The sequence below is a fragment of the Nelumbo nucifera genome, chromosome 5, assembly GCF_055504915.1.
Source record: "Nelumbo nucifera cultivar China Antique chromosome 5, China Antique-T2T, whole genome shotgun sequence".
Classification (NCBI taxonomy): Eukaryota; Viridiplantae; Streptophyta; class Magnoliopsida; order Proteales; family Nelumbonaceae; genus Nelumbo; species Nelumbo nucifera.
The window spans coordinates 29,440,099-29,464,328 of NC_142653.1; the positions used below are offsets into that span (position 1 = coordinate 29,440,099).

Here is a 24,230-nt window from a genome sequence, read left to right on the forward strand (position 1 = left end):
GACATCTCGGCTTGAACTCCTTCGGTACGCGATATGCTTCCTGGATTCAGGACATGTTAGCCGAAGAAAGGCTACATGGAGCCGAGGAGAATCCCTCCCCAAATCTCCTCTCAAGGGCTCGCCCTTCCAACTCCACATAGGCTTTGACAATCTCGTCGGCACTGGCCTCCCAAGCATCATCTCCCTAAACTCCGGTATTGCCTCCTTCATCAACCTCGGCAGTGTTGGCATCGGTCTCCAGTGCCCTAACCTCAGTCGCCTCATGCCGAGCACTACCCTCGCTCTCACCCCCCGAGGTGTACCTAGTAAAAAGAGAAGAAAGGGAAGATGTAGTGGAAGACATCTTAGCGAGGAAAAAAGGAGCTCGAAACACCTGAAACAGCAAGCAAGGAAACAACACGAGACGCCAGCCAAACTCCAAGGCACAAACACTCTCCAAATGACAAAATGAAATGGCTCGCCTACATCCCTTTTTATAAAGGCAGCCAACGGTCTAGATAAAACTAGATCAACGACGCCAATTTAGCATCGCACTTCGCACGCATGTAACCTTGAGAAGACGAAGTATGTCCATTAACCCATAAAAGAGACGGTACAAGTGTCAAGTCACCTGGTCTGACTTTGGACTGGCCAACTCAAAGAAACTAGAGTTCCTCAATCGAGGACCTTAGAACTCTTCTGCTCGGCTGCAACTGGGCACTATACTCCTTGACTTCAGAGCTAGGGGAGTGGTGTTTGGCTGGTTGTCGATCTGGCCAAGGATGCTATGTGGCAAGTTCCGTGGTCGCCCTCTTCAAACTGCATCAACATCGTTGTTGCCCAAAACCGTGTGATGGAAGAGCGCAACCAAATGTAGTGTTTCATACAAATAAGGAAGCTAACTCTGCCGAGGAAATTAAAGGGGAACGACCCCCCCCCCCCACACCCCAAAGACCTCGACGAATAACCTCATCCTAACAGCCCCGGAAGCCCTATCCAACCAGAACCCAGACGCTTGGATATAAATAGGTACTCCCACCTCGAGGTAAAGAACTTTTGACTCTCCACTCATTCAGTACCCCTTCATATCTTCTCTTCGGCTTTGAACTAGCATCATTCTGACATGCTCGTCCCAACTGATCCCATTACTCTACTAACTTGAACGTCGGAGTGCCTACCAAGAAAATAACTCCTCAGACCTTTGACTCTTTTTGTGATTGTAGATCTAAGTGTGCAGTTCAACCTTATACCTTGGCCTCATCCAATTAACAGAACTATTTAATTACATTCTCGGATCGAACATCATCAGCTTCCTTCATGAAAAATTAGGTGTAGCTTGCAAGTAAGTGAAAGAGATTTTGGTAGATACATATTCTCACTAATAAATTTTTTTTGGTAGATACATATTCTCACTAATAAAATACTGATCAAGAGAAGCATAGGTGAACTGTTATACTCGAACGTACCTTATTTTTTTAATTAATCTAATTAAAAGAAGTATTTAATTGTTATTCGACTAATTAAAACTGATGCTGATAGCACAGTGTACCAAATCAACCCTCAGATGTTGCGGAGCCCATTCAATTGGGTGAGAATGGGGTTGACCCATAAACATGACAACGACACTTAAATTAATATTACAACGTATCGATATCGTACTTATCATACAAATTTGTACATATGGGTTTTGAACCCATTGAAATGCAAAGAGTCCAAATATAAATATGAACCGTGCAAAACTTTGCATATATCATATTTTTAATCCTTGTGTTTGCATGCATGGAGCATATTTATATATAATGCTATTCACAAAAGACCATTCTGGTTGATACATTTCCTATAAATGACCTAATTCAAAGAAACAATTTATACTCTTGATTTATATTTTATAATGTCTTTGACTTTCCTTTTAAGACAACTAAATGAAAGGCCTGTTAATTTGTAGCGAAAATTTATACTAGCTCTAATCTGAAACCCTCTATTTAATAACAGTTGGCCGGAGTGGCTCAACTGAATAACCTTTTATGAACAAGTTAATAAAGTTTTTTATTGGCTACTACCAAGTTATTAAGTGAGTTGTGAACTCTGCTTAATGACTGAATAATTAAAATGTTGGGATGATTATTGTACCGAATATCCCTGATCATCATTTTTATTCATTAAAAGACCAAGCAATAACTCATTCAGCTCAGTGACTTGTGTCCTGATCAAATGGCCCCCTGGTGAAGGCAATGGGTGGGATGGGTTCCATTCCATGCCTAACTCACCGTTAAATGCATCTGATCATGGCGATCTACTTTCTACTGCTTTCAATGTGGGTGGTGGAAATACTTTAAGGGCGCGTTCGTTTTTCGTGAAATAAAAGTGGGGAAAGTTGGTAGCTTTCCCATGTTCGGATTTCAAAAACAAGTGGGACCCACAATAAATTTTATTTCTTCCCAAGTGGAAGGTAAATACAATAAACATGAAAATGACAAAGTTGCCCCCAAAACATAAGGCTTCACCTGTTTGAGAGTTTCTCCACTTCTACTGTTTCATCATCTTCATTGTTCTTGCCGCCGCTGATCCTCTTACATGCCATTGCCGCGGCACGAAGAGGCTGCTCTTAGACTCAAAGCTGCATTTTCATAGTTGCTAGCATGAGATTTTACTACTAAACCAAGCAATGGCCCCTAGAAGAGATTAGAGATAAAATGATAAAAAAATAAAAAAAGTACAACCTGAAAAAGAGGAAAAAAAAAGAGGCTAATGCCAACATGAAGCAATGTCATAATGCTTGTTTATGTTTTTCATTTGACCATGCTAGTCATGTTTGATTTCCTTCTCAGATATTGTATGCATGAGTGTTCTATACATATGCAAATATATGGTTTAGATTCTCATATTTAAATGATTCTTGTTCAATTTGCCATAGATATGCATAGGGTATGAGAGATGTGCAGTAATCATATCCAATAGTCATTTTGGAGCATATCTGCAGAACTGTTGTGCAAGAGAGATGATGTGCAATAACCATATCCACCTAGAGCCTATTGTTCAGTTAGATTCTAACCGTTGAATGCAGAGATTGTTTTAACGTTTGTGAGAATGATGTGAATGCTATTATCCCAAACTCGAAATATGTTGTTCAATCAGATTCTAACCAATAGTTTCAACTATAACTAATAGCAAGATAATGGTAAAAATTTGCAAAAGAAGTAGATCTTTATCCAGATATGCCATACCTAGACGTCATAAATTTTGAGTGATTCTCATCTAGAAAAATTTGAATGGTTCACATATACTAAAAAATGTTCTTTCCCCTTTTAGAAAAACTAATGGTGAAAGGGTAAAATTAGCAAAATATGAACAAAATAACAACTTATCCAGGAAAGTGGGTGTTACAAAAGAACATGGGAAAGTAAGTAATGTTATTTACCTGAATAAATTAAACAAAAATAAATCATGGGTAAGTACACTTACCCAAGGAAGTGTTACCTAGAAAACACTTACCCAGGTAAATATATTTCCGAAAAAAGAACATGGCCTAAAATATAATTATAGACCCAAATCCAAAGGAAAACTTTTTGTTCACTTTAATTTGCCACTGATGTGGCCCACTTGAGGTTGAAAGTAAAAAACATGAAAGAAAGATGAGAGGGGCCCGGCCACCTTCATGTAGAGTTGCTAGGTTTGGACAATTGAACAAGTGTGCTCGAACTAAGGTGGTTGGTTGGAAAATTAAAAGTATGAACGTGAAGGCTCTATCTTGAGTTCATGATTGAAGGAAATTAACAAACAAGGTGAATAGGGTGGGGGAAACCCTAAAGATGAAACTCTCACTACATAATGTAAGAGCTGGCTAGTTCCCATAGGTTGAGGCATGCTTAATATATAGGGACAGCTTTAATTAATGCATTAATAAAGTAGCCTTTGTCCATTTTCTTTTCGGGAGGGAGGTGGAGGTGTGATGAAGAACTTGAGAATTTGGGTCAACCAAATACCCTTTAAAAAAAGTTCTGATCAGCATGCATGGAGAAACATTTCATATGCTATAGATTTTAGATGTGGTTACTTGTTCATAGCCTATATATGGCGTGTTTAGATCTCCTCCCCACAAGAATCCTATCCTCCATGCATCACTACATCAATCGCACATTCAGAACATCTCAGTATTTATACTTTATCATTCGTGGGTAGAAGATCTACATTGCAATTTGGCATGATCTGCAATAATATTGGGAATTTATCTGTAATATATATCAACCTCCAAGACAATTAAGATAAACGACAGTTAAAATAGATAGGTTTTTAATGGAATAGATGTTTTTTTTAGGGGGAGAGAGAGAGACTTCTGATTTTTTTGACCAAATACTAATAATTAGTAAAACCTACAAGGCTACAAATATATATAGATGCTAATTAGTTAATAAATAATAAAGTCTAAATTTCAACTAGGAAAAAAGTCAATGAAGTGGAGTAATCAGTAAATAACAAGCCTTACAAGTCAAACCCATACTTGATAAATAAATTATATATTAATTGTTTTGAAACAATTTCAACTAACAAGTTTGTTTCTTAAGGGTTTAATATTTAACGTCCTTGGTTTCTTAGAAGTTTGTTCAAGCAAGAGGTTCCCTTTTATTTTCGTTTTTCGTAGAACACATTGCAAATATGAAATTTAAGTACTTTTTTTCGATTGTACTTTTTTTCAAATAAAACTAATTAAGTAGAAGCTGTCCTTGTATGTGTAAAAGATGGAAGACTTGTTGCTCTTTTTTTTTTTATAAATGTGCATTATATTTTCCAATATTTCTTTAAATTAAAACTATACACAATATTTGGATGCATGGTCTTTCACTCTTGAGCATGATTTTCAAAACTGAATCAGACTGGATGGTTGGACCAAAAAACTTGGAACTGGTCAGGTAACCAGTTTCGTTTCACCCTAAACCCACTTTTTTGCCAACTGATTCGAGCAGTTGAATCATCGAATCATCAACTCAAACAATGGTTTTTATCAATTTTTATTTATTTTTAAGTCAGAACAGGTTATCCATTCAAACCGGACAGTCAGACTATTCAACCTAGGAACCGGTCCCTAGAACGATTCCCTGTCCTGTCCGGTTTTAAAATCCTTGCTCTTGAGGTTAGGTATCAGTCGAGTTGGGAGAAAAGAAAGCATTTGAACAAGACTGTCAATGGGTCGGGTCTTAGTTGGGATAGGGTGGTCCCATTCCCAAACCAATTATTAATTAGGGCAAAATCATAATCCCAAAGCTGTATCGATTAATAAATTAAAATTTATCAGGACAAAATCACAGAATCAGAACTGATATAGTCAGTTAAATTTGGTTGGGTTTCAAGGAGCCAGAAAAATCAATCGATTGATAATCCTACATATGGATTAGATTTCTCACATGGTAGTTTGTTTTTTTGAAATTGCAACATCAGAAAAAAAAAACAAATTAATACATGTATAGTATAACTGTTGAACTTGATTTTTATTTTAAGAAGAAAAAAATAAAAATAAATATTGGAGTATATATATTGCATGATTGATGAAAGATGACATTATAAATTGTATAGTTAACACACAAACTTGTTTTTTATTTCATATTTTCCAATTTCCATATTTTTATTTCAAGAAAACAGATTGTTTTCATTTGTTTTTTTAGAAGTCAAAATAAAAACAATTCACCTCGAAGAAAACGCCCTTAGTTAATTAATTTGAGGTATGAAGTTAAGATGCATGACAATGATTGCAAACCGGTTTAAAGTTTAGAGGCCGAACCCCAACTGAAATGAACTAATAGTAATAAGATGCCCACCCACCTGCTACCCCATAAAAATGTGGGCTTACCCGCTTAGGTCAATCAGGTGAAAGGATAAATGGTGGGGAGAAAATGTGGATGTACATTAAGGCTGCAATTTGGGCGGGGTTGGTCTAAATCCAACTCAAAAAAGTTGGGTTGAGTTGATGTTCGGTTAGGGTTAGGATTAAAATTCATGAATTCGATTTTACTTCGGGTTAGATTAGGGTTGACCCCTTAACTAACCTGACCCAACCCGAATCCGACTCTATAGTATATGTCATATATAAATATATGTTATATGTAATATATAACATACATTGATTTGTTTAGATGCATGATATTTGTATAGCCCCCACCATATAGTATCATGTATTTCATTTAAGATAATCACTTCACTTAATTCTAATTAGAAAGACTAAACCTTAATAACATTATATTTTGTTTTTTAAAAATTTTATTCTTCATCTCCTTTATGTTGTTTGCCGCTTAAGAAAGATCTATCATAAGTCATAATTCATAATAAACTATAGTCATTTCTGATACTTATTTTTCTCAATTTTGTACCAAAAGAACAAAAAAAAAAAACATCAACAAACAAATACTAATGAAATATAGGATTAATATATGTAGTAAGAGTTGAATTAAGATCTAAAATCAAAAAATTCTACGAGATTTTAAGGGATGGGAAGAAGGTTGGATTGGACCCAACCCAAAATTGAGTTTGGATTGGGTTGGATTGGATTAGAGTTGAAGGAATTTAGTTAGGATTAGAGTTAGGGTTGGATTAGTTGAATTGAAGGCCGAGTTGAATTAAGATTTAAAACTTTAGGTTGAATTAGGATTGGCTTCAACCCAACCTAACCCGATTTGCAGCCCTAATGTACATTTTGTTTTGCTTTTTGCATGAATTAGGTGGCGATTGGTAAGTTGATACCAGTGAGCAATAGGAGGGATGGGATTTACGACGGGAGCCCATCTTCCAGGGACCATGGTGATATATTAATGGGCCACTACATTTGCTGTCGACAAAAGTCAAAGAAGCGCTTTATTTTTGGGCCCATTCTTGAGTTCGAGCCATGCCCTAATATAATATAGAAACGGAAGTTTGTATGTTATGCAATATCTTATTTCTATCTTTTAATTTTATATTTTTTTAAGTTTTTCCTATCTAATCACATATTTTCTACATCAAAAATATTACAGCCTACAATTATACACCTTAAGTCAAAATAAACAAAATACAAAAAATAAAATAGTAAGGTACGTTATTACCTAATATCTATTATTAATATAATTTTTTGTTATTTATAATATTATCGAAATGAACCCAAGCACAGGGTGGGCTTAAAAGTCCAAACCCGGCCGAAAAAATAATCAGGCCTAATATTTACAGCCCGACCAAGTCCGCAGGCCTCAAAAATTCAAAATATGTTTGAGCCTGATTAAAACGGGTCAGGCTGGGCAAATTCGCCGGACTACCTGGTCCATGAATAGGTCATCTTCACCGGTTCTTCATTTAATACGGAAGAAGAGGTAATGGCATCATCAACAAAATTTTGGTGGGAGACCAGGGATGCGATTCATGTAAATGTGGTTTCTTGCCTCTTCAATAATAGCTTAAATTTACAAAAAAAAAAAAGGTTACAGTAAAGAAGTTTAGAAGCCGAGGGCTCCAAGGGGTGTCTTCCCTTGACCAGCCTCAAAGTAGAAAATGAGCATGGCTAGCATAGCAATCCGGGCGTGCTTAATCTCTGCCACCTTCAATCTTTCCAGCTTCTCCACATCAGGGATGTATACACCATCCTTAATATTGCCAGCAAATGACAATGGGTCAAAGAATTTGCCACCTGGGTAGCCTTGATCACCTGTGGCGTTTGCAAAATTCTCGGCAGTTCTGGACCATGGTGTTGCCCACTCAACTGACTGGGACTCTGGGTTGAAGAAGTCGACCCACCTCTTGCTTTCCACCCATCCCATGAGCAGGAGTTGGGTGCCCAACAGGGAGCCAAAGGAGAAGGGTGCAATTGCACCTGGGTCGGCACCAGCTTCGAACCATGGAATGCCACTCCAGGACTGGCCAACGAAGATCCCAACTACAGCTGCCATTGCCCACCGACCATGGATAAGCTCAGCTTCTCTGTACCACTTGAGGAAGGTTGGATCCTTGCCTAGTCCCAATGGATCAAACCCGTAATCTCCTGGCAGCCTGGAGGATCAAACCCGTAATCTCATGGGATTAAATCATCAGTGGGCCAGTGCTCGGGAGTGACCAAGTTCAGACTACAATAACAATCCCATAACCCGATCTACATTACACAGGCCAAGTTCACCACCAACTGGTGGGATCTAGTCTTAAAATCAATTCCAAACCCAAAAATGAAATGGGATTAGTTAATCATTGAAAATCTGTTAAAAACAAAGCTTAGATTAAAGGCCTATAGCAGAGCATAAGTCGATGCTTAGTGATCTCCTAAAAGGCTAAAAGCTAAAACAGGGGCGTGAGGAAGAGAAGAGAAAGCTTACGAGCCATCGAGCCACTCAGGATCAATGAGGTTGTCGCCTCCTTTAACGGCTGGAATCCAAGACTTCTTGACAGCTGCAGCGGCAAGGACTAGCTTACGGGGTGCAGAGGCAGAACCAACTCTGGCTCTGATGCCCCAAGTCGACGACAGCAAGCTCTGGCTCTTCTTGCCACCTGAAAGGAAGGGTGAGCTCAAGCCGTTGAGAACTGCAGCAGCAGATGTTGCAGACATTGCCATATTCCCAACTCTTCTCCTTCTCCTTCACGACCTATCACCTTGTTTGCTTCTTACACTAATGTTCGCTTGGGAAGTATGCGTAGTGTAGGCCCTGTGAAATCTCGGGGGGAAATCTAACATCCCTCGTGGATAGATTTCGGGCCAATGGGATTACGAGTTCTGCATCTCTGCGTTTTCTCTAACCACGTGGACATCGTCTTCGCCTCTACTTCTGTGTCTCTGATTTTGTGCTCTCCTCACGTAGCGCACCTGACACGGACCTCACAGACCGCTCATGTAGAACCCACCATACCAATGTGCGGCTGTGACGTTTTCTGATTGCCCTGATTTGGATTTTAATATTTTGAAATTGAAATAAGTTTTGATTTATATCGGCAAACAAGGGTCATTTGGGACTGTTATCCTTATTTATTCTAGAATTTTGTAGTGGCTGGATTTTTTGTTTGTTACTTGGAGCTGTGGAAGGCTATATATGAGACTTTATGTTTGTTACAGTTACAGAGCGCCCTCGCACCGCGGCTGAAGATCGGCTTCATTCGGTGGAAGGCCTGTTCGAATGGTGTTCGAACCGCCTTTACAGCCTTGCATGGAGAACATTTCTGTACTCCTGTGCGTTATTTTAAGGGAAGATATTCTCAATACAAGGCTATAATAACTGTTACAACGGTTCTGCACCGATTGAATTCGGTTTCGTGTGGCTGTGACGTGCTGTGAGGAGCACTGATTAACTTGGTCAACATCACATGACATTATGTGCTGGTTAAATTTTTCTTAAAAGGCCAAAATTTTCTATAATTTGGCTTTTTAATTTCGAGAGGCATTTTTTTAGATAAACATTTAACTGAAAAACACTATTTTTAATGCTTTTATTTTTTCTATTTGGTTGGACGTAATATGGGTGTTTTAAGTAACACCCCATAAAGTTACTTTTCAGCTCAGATAAAGTGCCCCATATCAGTATTTCATTTCAAAAAATGCCTAGGCATTGGGGGAAAGATGAATTTGACATTTTCCCAAATTCTCAGATGTACATAAATGAAAGTGTTTCATTTTCTAGTGTTTATTCGATAAACGGTGAAATTAAACAATGGTTTCATATGCAATAAACATCAACACCACATAGTTTTTTCAATAAACACCCACAAAACCAAACATATACTAAGTATGCGGATGTTTGGTTCCATTTACGTTTATTGATAGTGCCACATAGGTGCCATCTCAACATTTTCTCTCTCTTGCTCTTCTGCATATATCGAAAATGTAAAACGTGAACTTTGGTTTATGTGCATGCCAGCCGTTTGTAAACGTTATTTTTTGAAGCTTCCACAAACGGCTAGGCGTTTATTCACTGTTATGCTGAAGTGGCGCCTAGTTGTCATAAACGGTTGCAATTATTGCATTTCTCGGTTTTATTAACAAATAAAGTACAAACGTTTATTCAATAAATATATTGGTATAACTTCCATTTATTAAATAAACGTTTGTACTTGATTTTTTTTTTAAATCGAGAAAAATACTCGATAAACCGTTTATTGACAACTAGGCGCCATTAGGCACCATTAGGCATCACATCAACGGAATAATGAATAAATACTCAATTGTTGGGGGAAGCGTTAAAATGAAGATTCCCCTAATAGTAATATATATAGTTGATCATGATAAAAAAATTACTGATTTGGCGATGACATGATTGTGTTTTGATAACTACCTATTATGAAACACTCATAAAACAAAACACACATAAATCTAACTCTTGTTAAAGCCATTAAAAGGGTGTTTGGTTCCATTTATGTTTTATTGAGTAAATATTTTGTAATTGTGTGGTTGTAAAACCGAGAAAAGCAATTAATGAATGTGTTTATAACACATAGGCGCCATTAGGCACCACATCAGCAAAGTGCTCATAAACGCCTATCCAGGAAATTCCAAAATAAAACTTCCTGAAATGGGAGAGACACATAAATTTACAAACATCGATATATACGAATGTAATTAATGAGACCTTTGCTGATAAAACGCCTATATGACAGTTTACTCAATAAGCATAAACGAAGCCAAACACATATTAAGGAATTAGAGGCTAGTCCGTTAATCCGTCCATGGCAATGTGCAAATACCGTCAGATATAGAATTAGAGGCCAGTCCGTCAACACTACAAAATTTTTTAACTTTCTGCACAACTAGAGTGCATCACAATTCACAGCCCTCCCCCTGCCGCTCGGATGGGTCTACCCAATCTATCTGTTGATAAGCTAAGCAAAAAAAAAAAAAAAAAATCAGATTTAAATAAAAGATGGAAACGCATTCATGGACTCCAGATAATTTTGTGCCCAAACCAAGCGGTCAGAATTCGGAAATCATCTTTAGTCCGTGTCCTCACTCGCCAAGATCGGCTTAGCAACTAGCATCACTCCTTTCAAAGAGAACATACTTATCCTTACAACCAAACGCCCTGCCGTGTATTAGCAACTAGAATCACTCCGTCTTTTCAGCCGTGTATTAGGAACATTTCCCATGAATATAATAGAAGTATTGAAGATATTCATAATGCACGATTGAAAATGGTTGTGAGTACAATTTTGAGAGTATCGAATCCGTCCTCACCCTGGTCCGCCGTCCGCATGTGGCCGAAACAAGCGTTTTCACTTTTTCAGTTTTCACGGCTCACGGGACACGGGCCAGTCAAGACTCAAGTGTCACCTTGTCGCTCGTCTTCACTCTTGAGTCACGTCTTGAGAATAAAAACCGATGGGCGATGGCTTATCCAACTCAGAGTCTGAGGTGAGGAGACGGCGAGACGCGACTGGTGACGCTCTTCTCAGTCCCCCCGTTCTCCCCTCTCCAGTCTCCACGCGGTGAAGTCAAATATAACCACCTTCAGTCCTTCATTACGTGTTTCCTCTTCTCCTTGTTCTGTATCCTGGAGCTCCCGCTTATTAATTTTCTCTACACATAGCACCACAGCACCAACCAATGGTGGAATTCTCCATCTTCCGCCTCCGTCCATTACATATCCATTTCTTGTAAAAAGCTTCTCTCCTGTTAACCATGGCGGACTTCGTAGGTAGGTTTCTCGACCATCGCTCCTTAAAAAATCTTTCTTGCTTTCGTGCTCCATGCATTTCCTGCAACATCTCCCCGAAGCCGTTTGGCATATTCCGGATTTCTCCCATTACGCCATTTCCGAAGCGAAGGTTAGCTCACCAGATATCTGCAAAGCCCTCTTCGTCCACAACCCAACTCTCCTCATCGGCAACGCCTTCTCCGGACTCTACTTCTTCTGGTTTTATTGTAATTTCGACCACTGGTACATTTTACTGCCTCTGAACCTTACTTTTCTAACTGAATTGCTTTTAATTCTTCAGAATGACTGTGTTTGGAAGGTCATCCAAGTGATCGGGCCTTTCTTTTGACATCGATTTGCTTTTGCGTTGCTTGTTGCTTATTCACACCGAATTTGGTGCTTTCGGCAGAGCGTTCCGATGGAAGCATTATTTTCCGGTTTGGAAAGGTAGAGGAAGCGAAAACCGATGTTGTATCTGGTGAATCGTCGAGTGTTGCAGTGGGAGGTGTGCAAATTGAAGGTTCCACTCCTGTGGAGAAGGAAGATGAATCTGTATTCTCTACTCTTGTTGAAGAGGAAGTAGAACTTTCTGAAGAGAAAAGTGAAAGTGGAACTTGTGTAAGTGAAGAAGAAGAGACTCAGATGACTACAGATACACTGGAAACTCTGGGGACTCTAAATGGAGATCCTGTGACGGAGACCATTACCGAGGAAGAGACTCAGATGACTACAGATACACTGGAAACTCTGGGAACTCTAAATGGAGATCCGGTGAGGGAGACCATTACCGAGGAATTTACTGGAACTTCGCATGAACAGAATGTAGTTGCTCTTACAGAAGATAGACCGGAAGTGGCTGGTAGTAGTACATTGCCTAACTCTTCTTTGGATGTGGAAACAAGCAATTCTTCTAAGGAAGATATTGAAGAGAAGAACGCCGTTGAAGTTTTTCTTCCTTCTAAGGCTTCAATGCCAGATTCAGTTTTTGATGTAGAAACAAATGCAGAAGCCGAAGAAGCAAGCAAAGATGAAACTGTGATTCTTTCTACTACGACTAATACTACTCAGGACCCAAATAATGTTCTCGATGCAGGAAGAACTGATACTACGGAAGACTCTGAAGAGAAGGGTAACGGTGAAGGGAAAGGCCCCAAAGAGATGCACGAAGATGAGAATCCATCTCCTACTGCTGCTCTCGATGGAGGTAAGGTTCTTCGTATAAAGCAAAGTATTTCTTCTAAAGAAAAGACTGAGGATCAAACTGTGCTTCAATTGACTGCTTCAGAGGATGTAGGTGATGTTCTCTATGTAGAGCACAATATTTCCTCTGAGGAAGATTCTAAAGAGAAGAATGAGGACCAAACCGTGCTTCAGTTGACTGCTTCACAGCCTGACTCAATTCTTCCAGTTGGAAATAGTTATGTGTCTAAGGAAGATTCTGAGGAGAAGAGTGAGGATGAAAATTTGCCTCAGTTGGTTGCTACTGAGCCTGACTCCGTTCTCGAAGCAGAAAATACTAATGCCTTTAAGGAGGAATTTAAAGAGAAGGGTAATGATGAAGGTATTGGATCACCTTCTTCTGCGCAGTTCCACCAGATTACTGATGCAGAGACAAGTCATGCCTCTGAGGAAGACCCTAAAGAGATGAATATGGCATATGTAACTCCCTTTTCTGTTGGCCTGGAGTCCATGAGTAATGTCTCAGAGGATGATTCTAGAGAGAAGGTTATAATTGAAGATGTACGTTCCCCTCTTGATTCAGAGCCTGAACCTGCTTATGAAGCTGTAGGGAATGCCTCTGAGGAAAACGGTGCAGAGAATATTAAGGTTGAAGTTATGTCTCTGTCTACAGCTGCAGAGCTTGATCGCATTTTGGATGCAAAAACCAGTCACCCCAGTGAGGAGGATGATGTGGTTGGCATTATGCCAGTTATGCCTCCACTGGCTTCTAATCCCGATCATGTTTTGGATGTTGAAACAGGTTCCAAAACCATGGAAGAATTTGAGGAGAAAGATACAGTTGAATCTTCAGCTATGGTCAGCATGATTTCTTCTCTTTTCCTCTTGAACCTTTTACTATTTTTAAACATTTCATTGCGAGGGTTGTTGTTTTAGAATAGATGGTTCTGAGAATCATTTGACAATGAATACAAAACAATCAGATAGTCCTTCCGTGGTCAACATATATGGATGATGGCATGAAAAACAGGCACAGAAAGCAGTGATAATATATTTGACATATAAGCTTTCTGCCTTATTACTTTTACTTTTTTTATTTTTATTTTTTTGAAAGCCTTTTGCCTTATAACTTAGCTCAATATCACTGTAACCATTATCAGCAAATTGTGGATTTAGGCAACTAAGGTAAGTTCAGGGAAGACATGATCGCAAAATGTTCTGGTCCAATGGTCCCAAAATGAAGAGACCATATCCTCTCTTTTCATACAATCCCTATTCCGCATCTTTTTCTTTTCTTTTTTCAGATAATGTCTTTGTGCATCCCAGAGTAGATTTAACTCTTATCCTTTCCATTGTCAGAAGCCGGCTAAGACCCTATAGAGCTGACCCTTGGACACTTTCTATCACCTTATGGGAACTAAATAAAAATATTGATGTTTATTAAGGAATTATAGTCTTTTATTTCTATAATCTAGTAGTAACTAAAGTACCATTCACTTTTATACTTTTTACAGGTAGAAGTTATTGAAGGTGCTTTACAAAATGAACATGGTGTAGAAGTGGCAGGAACAGAACTAGTAGAGTTACAAGATGTTGAAACTACTCCTGATCCTCATGGGTATGATTCTTTTTCCCTTTTATTTCTTTTGAATCATTTCAGTATGCCCAAATATTTGGAGCTGTCTGCATGACTAAATGACTTCATGCTCCTTAATTACATCATAGAATTTTAACTGGCCAAGTAACCACATGAGAGAATATCAAAAGGAAAAGACTAAATTGATGTTGTTTTATATTGTGTCTGCACTTTTATTTAGATACTGATTTATTGATGCATAGCTAATAACTTGACACCTGCACATGCTAAGCATCCTGTAAACGGGTTGGCGGTTCTATTTAGAGACTGAATTGTCAATGCATAGCCAATAAGTTGATGCCTGCACATGTTAAACATCCTGTAAACAGATTTGCCATTTGTTTTTTGTCCTTGTAAATAACTGAATCTTTGTTATCTCCTTAATTACTATTTCCTGTTAAAATAAATTTTATTGATAAAAAATGAAAAAGGACTGCCAGATCCTTAGAAATGTATATTTCTTACCCAAGCTAACTCTCTTTCAACTAAATATCAAAATTCTATATTGGGATTTAATTTGCACCGGAGTGGGAAGAAAGAGAAGATTTATTCTTTTTCTCCTCCTTACTCTTTTATTTTAAGATTTTAAAATTATAACAGTTCAATTTATTGGATATATGGATATATGTTTGTAATTTTGACTCTCAAATCTGTTCTTCATGGTTTGCTGTTTTGTTTATAATAGGGGAGAAGAAATCTCAGCACCAGAACTTTTCCTCTCTTCAGGTGCTGCAATGTTACCACATCCTTCTAAGGTACATCCAAGAATCCTACTTTAATTTAAATATCTATTTGACTACCTGTTTTTGGAAATCAAGCATAGAAGAAACAAAGATAGCTTATTAAGTTATAAGCTCTATTATCTGTTGCTTTATTTCTCAAGGCTTTACATCTAACTGCAAATTTTAAAATGAGCCAATTTGAACTTTTAGCATTTCTAAATTTCAGCCAATTTTTGAGCCAATTATAATAAATAATTTCCAGTATTTTGGCTAAGTTTCAGAGAAATTTGTGCATAGATTTTTTTTTTTTTTTCTGGTAAAGAATTTGTGCATTGAATTCAATGTTGTAAGGCTTGGATTGGACACAGAACTGGAATGACCTCCAGTTACCGGGGCTGAACGGTCCGACTCCAGGTCGAATGGTTCGACCACGAGCCATAAAAATAAAATAAATAGTACATTTTGTGAGTTATTTCACGTTTCTAAGAAGCAGCTTGGTTAAAGTGCAGGTTTTTGATACAACTGCACAGGGTTCAAGTCCTGCCATTTGCATTTTATTCAAAATATATACGTATTTACTTAAGATGTGTACACATGATTAAGAAGTTTCAAGTTAATACACGTTTTGGACTAATGGTAGCATGTTAATATGGATGACTAAGAAGTTTCAAGTTTAAATCTTCTTATTAGTATTTGAACGTTATAACAATTTGGTGACCCAGGCAGGTTGTGAAAACTGGCTGGTTTTCAACAGTTCCACTGGATTTTGACAAGTTTGATTGGTCATTAAAAAACCAAAATGGCCTCCAGTTTCCAGGTGATAAGGCTCATTTCAGTTAGAAAGATATGAGCTACTTCGAGGGAGCCTCAACCTCCTGAAATGGAGTTACAAACTTACAATGGTGGGGAGAGAAGATGGGAAGGGAAGGAAGAAGAGAGAATTAGGGAGGGAACTCAAGTAGTAAGTTCTTATTCCCCAAGACTGATTACATCCATCTATATATTGCCTTCTATGGGATCATGACAACAGCATGAATCGTTACTGGGTCTGGGCCTGTGGTTCCCTTGGCTTCCTGGTATAAACCTAATGAATTGGAGGCTTGAACCCTGGACTGGATGACTTGGCTAGTACCTTGATCTTCCGTTCCTGTACGAGGCTGACCTGGGCTTGGGCTCTATAACTGGTTCTGGCAGTCTGCCTGTACCAGGCTGGCAATGGAGATAAGAAACCATGATCTTTTATGTTTGCACAGAATCTGATCTCATGGAATCTACTTAAGCCAGATATTTTGTCCAATTTATCAGATTTTATTATTCTTTAGAACATTCAAAGGGTACTTCTGCATTTGTGCTTGTTTGGGTGGTTCAATTAGCCCAACTTGTGATGCTAAAGGAGTATCAGAATCAAGATTACTCTGTGGAATAACACAACTCATACTGGTCTGTGATGCTAAGTTGGAAGGAGCATATAATCTATGATAGATAGGATCCAAGCATTATATTGGGAAAGTTTGAGAAGAGGAGGCAGTTTAAATTCATATTTTTCTCTTTCTCTGTTTTGGCAACTCAGACATGCTAATATACTTCACTCCAGAATGTTGTATCTTTCTCCATGATAACTATTCAAAGGATCAATCTTAACAAAATGTATTATATCTGAGTAAACTTTTGGTCAATTCTTTGTTATGTTAATACGTATTTGCTTTCATAAAGAAATCATGTCTGCTTAATGCTGTTCTGTAGATTAGTTTTAAAATTTTCTATTTTGTCATTGGTCTTCTGGCATTGTCTTAAGTATATATCCTACTGCTTTTAGATAAAAAGTCTAGATATTTGATTCACAACTTCACATATGATGCCCTAAAACCTAGTTTTTTTCCTTGGTATGAAAGAATTCAGCATCAATAATTCATAGAATAATAATGCCAGGCATTGACAGGTGGAGAGGATGCTTTTTTCGTCACAGGTCAAAACTGGTTAGGTGTAGCTGATGGAGTTGGCCAGTGGTCATTTGAAGGTATTCCTTCATAAATAAAATGATGTATTGCTACGTGTTAAACATTACCATTTCCTTTGTTCAACTCTTGTCAAGTAGGAAAAATCATGATTTATGTGACAAAGAACATAGCCTTTCTGATGTTCACTCGATCATTAAATTTCACCAGTTAAACAGATCAGACTTATCTAAGCATGGCCCTAGAAACTCCTTTAGGCTATAACATGATGTACTTCAAAAATGGATCTGTAACTTGGGTGGATTATGTGCCTTCACTGTCTGCATGTATAAAAACTAAATATTGATGATGGTATTAACCATTTCATTCTGTTCTATTTCCTTTTTAGGTCCTTTTGAACTCAGTTTGTCGCTTACTCTTGAGTTTCAACTAGAATGTCAATAATGTCTGAGCAGAAACTAACAGAAGCTGCTTAACTGATTTTTAATCTACTGGATATTTTTGTAGATGTAAACTGAGAATAAATGACCTACTGGGAAATGGTCATCCCACTTATTCATAACTATCATTTCGCTTCCTATTTCTCTGGAATTTGGATATTGATGAACCCCTGGTGCCATGCATATTTCAACTTTCATATGGTTGAAGAACATGGGGTAAACAATTGAAAAAAATGTAAAAAGTAAATGGTTGAAGAACTTCTGAAGCTTATACCAAAGTACTAGTAGTTTAACTGATGATATATTTATGTCTTTGTATTGTCATTATAAAATACATACATGTGCATAAATATTCACAGAACACATTTAACTGATGATATATTTATGTCTTTGTATTGTCATTATAAAATACATATATGTGCATAAATAATCACAGAACACAAAAAGAATACCCAAACTTGAGGCAAATTTGAGTACCAAATAGTGTCCACATATCTCTGCATCCCATCCATTTCTGCCTAAGGGAGGAAGCCCATGGCAATTACAGACAATTCATCAGATAGAGGTCCCTCTGTGTCGGCCATGCGTCCACTTTGTCAGCCCTTTACCCACCTCTATTGGAGTTTTGCAGGACTAATGATGGCCATAAAGATTACCTTTAGAATGTGATATCAAAGAATTGGACCCAAGTTTAAGATCTAGAATTTGGTTTATTGATGTTACAGTGTCAGCTTATGGCAAAAAAACAAAAAATAAGAATTTTAGTTGAAAACTAGTGCTGATTACTGATGCTAAATAAGAAAAGGTCTATAATTAAATAACAAAAAATTCAAGACAGTTAAAAATATATGCAAGACCATAAATAATTATATGCCAGTTCATCCCAATCCCATAAAAATGATGATGTATCAAATCTTTAAACCCCACCAAAGCAGATTTCTAATGGTTGAGGGCATGTTAAGCTCTCCACTTTGCTTTTCCCCTGCTTCTTTTTCTCTTTTCCATACATTTCAAGTAATGGAAGTTGGCAAATGAAAGTGATCTCCATATCATCCCGCTTCATTGGACAAACTATTGGGCTTATAAAACTGGAAATCAAGTCATTAAAGATTCTTAATATCACCCAGGGGCTCGCTTAGAGCAGAACTAATGGCCCTCCTCCAGGGGCTCAGATTGGCCAAGCAATTGGGCATTCGACAGTTAGAAGTGGAGGGAGACTCAAAATTAGTAGTAGGCTGGCTGCAAACAAATAGCTTGGGAACGTGGTCTCTTAAACAACATGTAAGGGAAGTATTGAGCCTCACAAGGGAGCTGGGTGCACATGTTAAATGGACTAGGAGGTCAGCAAATCCTTTACCTGACAATCTAGCAAAGCAAGGAGTAAATCAGGAGTCTTTGTTTTGGACTGTTTTGTAATTTGATTTTTGATGAGGGGTCACCTTATGTCTCTGTAGGTGACAGTTGTATTTCTGTTTTTTAAGCTAATGAAAGTTACTCTTTTCTATTAAAAAAAAGTCTTAACATCACCCAGTAAATGGTGAATATTCAAAAAACTGATTTCAAATGCTACCAATTAAGAAACAATTAATGATCCATTATTCTTGCCACCATTTGACATAAAATGTAGCGGTTAACATGAGATCTAGCAATTAATGTACCTTCCTCCTTGGTAGGTTGTCTGCTATGAGTATTTTGTCCAGGCACACTAAATAAAGAATGCCACTTTAGTTAGTACCAAGACTTTGTCATATAAAGTTGTTTGGGGAGTCGTCTCCACCAAGGAGTCAAGGGAGAGTATCAAACCTGAAAATGCTTTGGCATTTCAATTCCAAGTCTACATACATGCTCTTATTTGAACTGAATGATGGATTACCTTCATAACAAGTCATTAGCTAATAGCTATAGCACATAATTAACCTCCCAATAAACCGAAGATCTGGAAAACAGAGATTTAGTTATTCGTCACATGAAAAATTTATAGCTTTCAGTAAACTGTTCCTCGTTTGTTGCATAGGGAAAAACATGGGAAAACCATTGTGAAAGGCCAAAGGTCCACCGTACATCTTTGCAAGAAATTAATATGGTCACTTTGTCCAACTCTAAAAGTATCATGTTTCCAGAAGTCATAATGTGCCTATGCCTTTACAAATGGATGTGGGATAGCTGCTAAGTGCCAGCACCTCACAGATCCCAACCTGTGCCTTGTAATTTTTTAACTCCCCTCTGATTTTCATAATCAGTTTATGTTTTATAATTCATACTTATAATTGTTCTAATTCCTAAACCACCAGTGCAGTGGATGGATAAACACAGGTCCAATCCATCATATGGTATAAAATGGTCTATTTGAAGTTTCTTGGTTTCTCTGCAAGACTGCAACATTTTGCAGTATCATGAAAGTGATAGAAATAGATAGGAATGTTCTACAGAGAGATTTTAATCCACATTACTTTACCTCCTGCTGGTAGATACTTCCACAATTCAACTTCTCCAATCTTTTAATTGGCATGTCCCATATCAAAGTGACCTCCATAACTTTGCTCGCCACCCTGAACATTTGGCAATTTGTAAGAAATTTCAAAACTCCCCAGTGCCATAAATTATGCCCTTTCTATGATTATTATAGATGTGTTTGATAGGTTTTCTCGGTAATTCCCACTTAAGCACAAGTTAGCACCATGGTTCAAAGTATCGGTACGCCTCTGTGTATCGGTAGAGGCGTATCGGTACTTAGATACAAGCGGAAATGGCTTTTTTTTCAGTTTTTTTTTTCAAAATTTGTTTTTTGGGAAGATATTTTAACATATTTTTTATTAAAAAAGAGTGGGGTCCGAAACGCCTGTTTGACCCCAAAAGATACGATACGATACGCCCCAGCATATCGTATCGCTACTTTGAACCTTGCTTAGGACAACCATGCCACAGCCTCATTTATCCAAAGCTCAAGATTCTTTTCTTCATACATGCATCATGATGGATACTTTCTAGAGTCGATTCATATGCTACCAATTCCCATCTTTGTACATATCTGATCTATTCTTTTTTATCAGGAATAAATGCAGGGTTGTATGCTCAAGAGCTAATGGAGAACTGTGCAAAGATAGTTTCAGAATATCAAGGAGTTCAATTAACAAAGCCAGACAAAATTCTTATCCAAAGTGCTGCAGAAGCAGAGTCTCCTGGCTCATCTACAGCATTGGTTGCTTGCTTTGATGGTCAGGTAATTTCTTCCTAAATGATGGTCTCATTCAAACTGAGAGTAACCATGTTATTTGTAATATTTTTTGTTTTGTTTTTTTTTTTTTAATTACTCTCATCCTTCTTCTGAGCATGTGCATCAAGAAAGTATCTGGGAAACCCAATTCATAATCTTCCATTAATCCTCTCCTAAACTCCAACTATAAATCATATAATCTTTCCTTGTAAAGAGAATACTTCCATGACTTATGAGTAAATTTCCAAATGCATAAAAAAAAATGAGGGTGGGCCTTGATGCAATGGTTGGGTCACTCCATTGTGACCTGGCTGACCAGGGTTCAAATCTTGGAAACAGCCTCTCTGTATGTGCAGGGATAAGGCTGTGTACATCTGTCCCTCCCCAGACCCCACATTGGCAGGAGCCTCATGCACTAGGCTACCCTTTTTTAATTGCATAAGAAAATAGATTTGTGAAAAGTAATAAGAAAATTGACATAGGGGGGAAAGGAAGCAATCAAGAGAGGGCGAGGGGAGAGTGGGCAATTTGGACATGTAAAGTTATAGTTTCCTAGGTACTGTTCTAACAAGCATGCAAACTCGACCACTTTAATCCCCGCGATGGGTAACAAATCACAAGATGTAGGATGGAGGGATTTCTCGCTACAAGTCTTGAGTTGTACAGAAGAAGAAAAATTCAAAAAATTTGTGGGCATTCGTGGAAGAAATGACATCTTCATGCTGTTTCCCCCTTGCTATTTACTGGGTGAAGAATTTTTGAAGCCAAGTCAGTTCTAGTGGAATCAATCATTGACAAGATTGAATGGTCTTCTGTGAATACCCATACAGTCATCTTTTTGTACAGATTTGGGGTTTTTCTTCCTCTATTATATTGATTAATATACACATCATTACCACTTATCAAAAAATTATTCATACTGTTATTAGAAACAGAGCACCATGAACCTCTTAACTTAGAATTGCTTAATAGAACAAAGTAAATGAGATGAAGAGTTTAGGAGCAATTAAGGCCTTCTGCTGATTTTCTTGTCTTTAACACCTTCTAGCCTTCTACATTGTTCTTCATTTAACAAACAGGTGATGTTGCATCATGTGCGGTTCTTATCTGTTACTCATGAGAGCACTCAATGCCTGGCTTGTCTTTAGCTTGTAATATTGGTTTCCACCTTATGGAGGATGTTAAAAAAAAGATGATATTTTAGGAGTTCCAGTATGTTTGTCTACATCCATGTGACATGGTGACATGCTTTCTGAAACATCTGTTATATAAACTTACATGAAGAAAGTTCTTATTGCTAGGGTGATGATGCAGTTTCCTGTGGCTGACCATGTCAATCAGTAGAATAGAAACCTCACTGGGGTTTCTTCCATCATTTCTAGTACTTAATTTTCATGATTAAAACATAGCACTTATTTGTGTGGGAGTTGCTTTGTGGAAATTATCATTCTAACTGCTATTAGAAAAGGTTGCAGATATTGTTTCCATAGCTCTTCTATGGCAAGGATCATTTTAACTGCTATCAGAATTTCCAACAGGCTTTCCATGTGGCAAATATTGGGGACTCTGGATTCATCATAATAAGAAATGGTACCATTTTCAAAAGGTCCTCTGCAATGGTTCATGAGTTCAATTTTCCATTTCAAATTGAAAGAGGAGATGATCCCTCAGAACTGATAGAGGTAATGTTGTCTTAGGTTGTCACTTCCGCTGGCCTTTAAAGTTTTTCTCTTTTTTTTTTGGTGAAGGGCCTTGAAGGTAAGTAGTGGCACAGAACTAGCTGATCATTCATAATGCCACAAGAAATTGTTCTAAGCCACTCAGATTAATTACTCATTTTTCATATCTGGATATAATGGCATGGTATATATTTTAATTTCTTGTTTTGCTTCTTGTTTCAGGCTTACACAATTGATTTGGATGAGGGGGATGTAATCGTTACTGCAACAGATGGCCTTTTCGACAATTTATATGAACAGGAAATAGCGTCAATTGTCTCCAAGTCACTGAAGGCCAGCTTGAAACCTAAGGTCTTAAACACTTGTATTGGTTTGTCTATGTGACACTTTCTGAGTGATTTCATAATGGAAGTTAATAATCAGGAAACGTCCAATAGCCAATATAAGAATGTGCTCTATGAGCCAATTTAGCAAACACTTTTGCACAGGTACTCAGCTTAACTAAGCCTTACATTTAGGAACTCTGTACTCAATGTAATTGGATAATAATTGTTTTGGGGGGGGGGACTGGATGGCCATTCAGGTTGATCTTTGACCAAGGGCACCAAGGGCATGAACCTTAGTTTTCCTCAAGCTAACCGATTTGTTACACAAATATTTCCCAATCACAGGATTCTGCTAATTCCTTTAATGTTGCCATTTTCTTTCATTTTTTTGGTATTATTTTTCTATCATCTTTTAATCGCTTTTATTTGGCGTTTTTTCAGGAAATGGCAGAGTTCTTAGCTATGAGAGCACAAGAGGTGGGGAGGTCAGAATCAGCACGAAGTCCGTTTGCCGATGCAGCCCAGGCAGCTGGCTACACAGGATACATTGGTGGCAAGCTTGACGATGTTACTGTTATTGTTTCCTTGGTTCACCGAAAATCTGAGTCTCAAGTTTGAGTAAGTATACTTTCCTTTTTGAGGTTTCATTTATTAGTGTAATAAGATATTATAAGTCTTCCATATTGGTTGCTGGAATTGCAGTTTCTTGTTCATGTAGCCACTGTAGTTCCTGAATGTTCTACAGTTCTCCAGGTATCATCTGGGTCAGATGCGTCACATGGACATCCCATGGAATGGTTGCACCACAATGCGGTTGTGGAACGTATACAACCACCAGTTGAAAACATGATGATGAAGACCTGGTATTGACAACCAATTCTGAGACAATGTGACACTAGTATTGTATAACAGTACCCGTCCAAGCCAAGACATGCTCTATCAATCCCTGTCTTGATGCGGTAAGGCACCGATCTTATGTAAATCCCTTTACCACGAATATGCAAAATTCTCTTGATGTGATGGTATTGCTTAATATTCCTTTTAGTTTTTTTCACATGAAAAAGATGTCCAAATGTATTAGCGTACTTTGTATCCTCGATTAAGTAAAATTACATATAGGATGTTTCTACCCATATTGTAGTTCGATGGGCTAAAACTTCTTTTGTTTCATGGTGGCATAGGCTTCCCGGGTGGCTTGAACAATGTGTGAATTTTGTTACCTCTAGGCTCTAGTTATTAGTCTTCAAATAGCGATAGTTTAGTTAGAGGGAAAACTAGTAAGGGTTAATTCCCTAAGCATGATGATGTCTAGGCCAGCTCTACGTTTCTCGCATCAGATGAGCCGGTGACTCAAACATCCTTAGTCTTAGTTCAGTAGTTCTTGAAGATACTTTGCAACCACAAACATCTTTCAAGAGTAGATTCCAACCTAATGGCTTCTGATGAATGTATTGGTTGATCGACTACATCCGCAAATCATTG

General features: G+C 37.9%; 2 protein-coding genes across 7 annotated transcripts; one reads left to right on the forward strand and one right to left on the reverse strand.

Annotated features, from left to right (window-relative positions):
• Positions 1-7,348: 7,348 nt before the first annotated feature.
• LOC104600097 (chlorophyll a-b binding protein CP24 10A, chloroplastic-like) lies at positions 7,349-8,607 on the reverse strand. The gene is made up of 2 exons (XM_010262927.3): positions 8,298-8,607; positions 7,349-7,980 (listed from the first exon to the last, which is right to left on the reverse strand). The coding sequence occupies exons 1-2, from the start codon at positions 8,531-8,533 to the stop codon at positions 7,431-7,433; spliced, it is 786 nt and encodes a 261-aa protein (XP_010261229.1). The 5' UTR covers positions 8,534-8,607; the 3' UTR covers positions 7,349-7,430.
• Positions 8,608-11,222: 2,615 nt separating this feature from the next.
• LOC104600096 (Protein phosphatase 2C family protein) lies at positions 11,223-23,904 on the forward strand. Of its 6 annotated transcripts, none has more exons than XM_010262923.3 (10): positions 11,223-11,840; positions 12,007-13,634; positions 14,291-14,394; positions 15,098-15,167; positions 17,064-17,151; positions 20,580-20,749; positions 22,282-22,425; positions 22,645-22,773; positions 23,190-23,366; positions 23,494-23,904. In XM_010262923.3, the coding sequence occupies exons 1-9, from the start codon at positions 11,582-11,584 to the stop codon at positions 23,364-23,366; spliced, it is 2,769 nt and encodes a 922-aa protein (XP_010261225.1). In that variant the 5' UTR covers positions 11,223-11,581; the 3' UTR covers positions 23,494-23,904. The 6 variants fall into 6 exon arrangements, with proteins under 6 accessions (XP_010261225.1, XP_010261227.1, XP_010261226.1 ...); XM_010262922.3 differs by having other exon boundaries at positions 11,237-11,840; positions 11,917-13,634; positions 23,502-23,904; XM_010262921.3 differs by having other exon boundaries at positions 11,238-11,840; positions 11,917-13,634.
• The last annotated feature ends 326 nt before the right edge of the window (positions 23,905-24,230 follow it).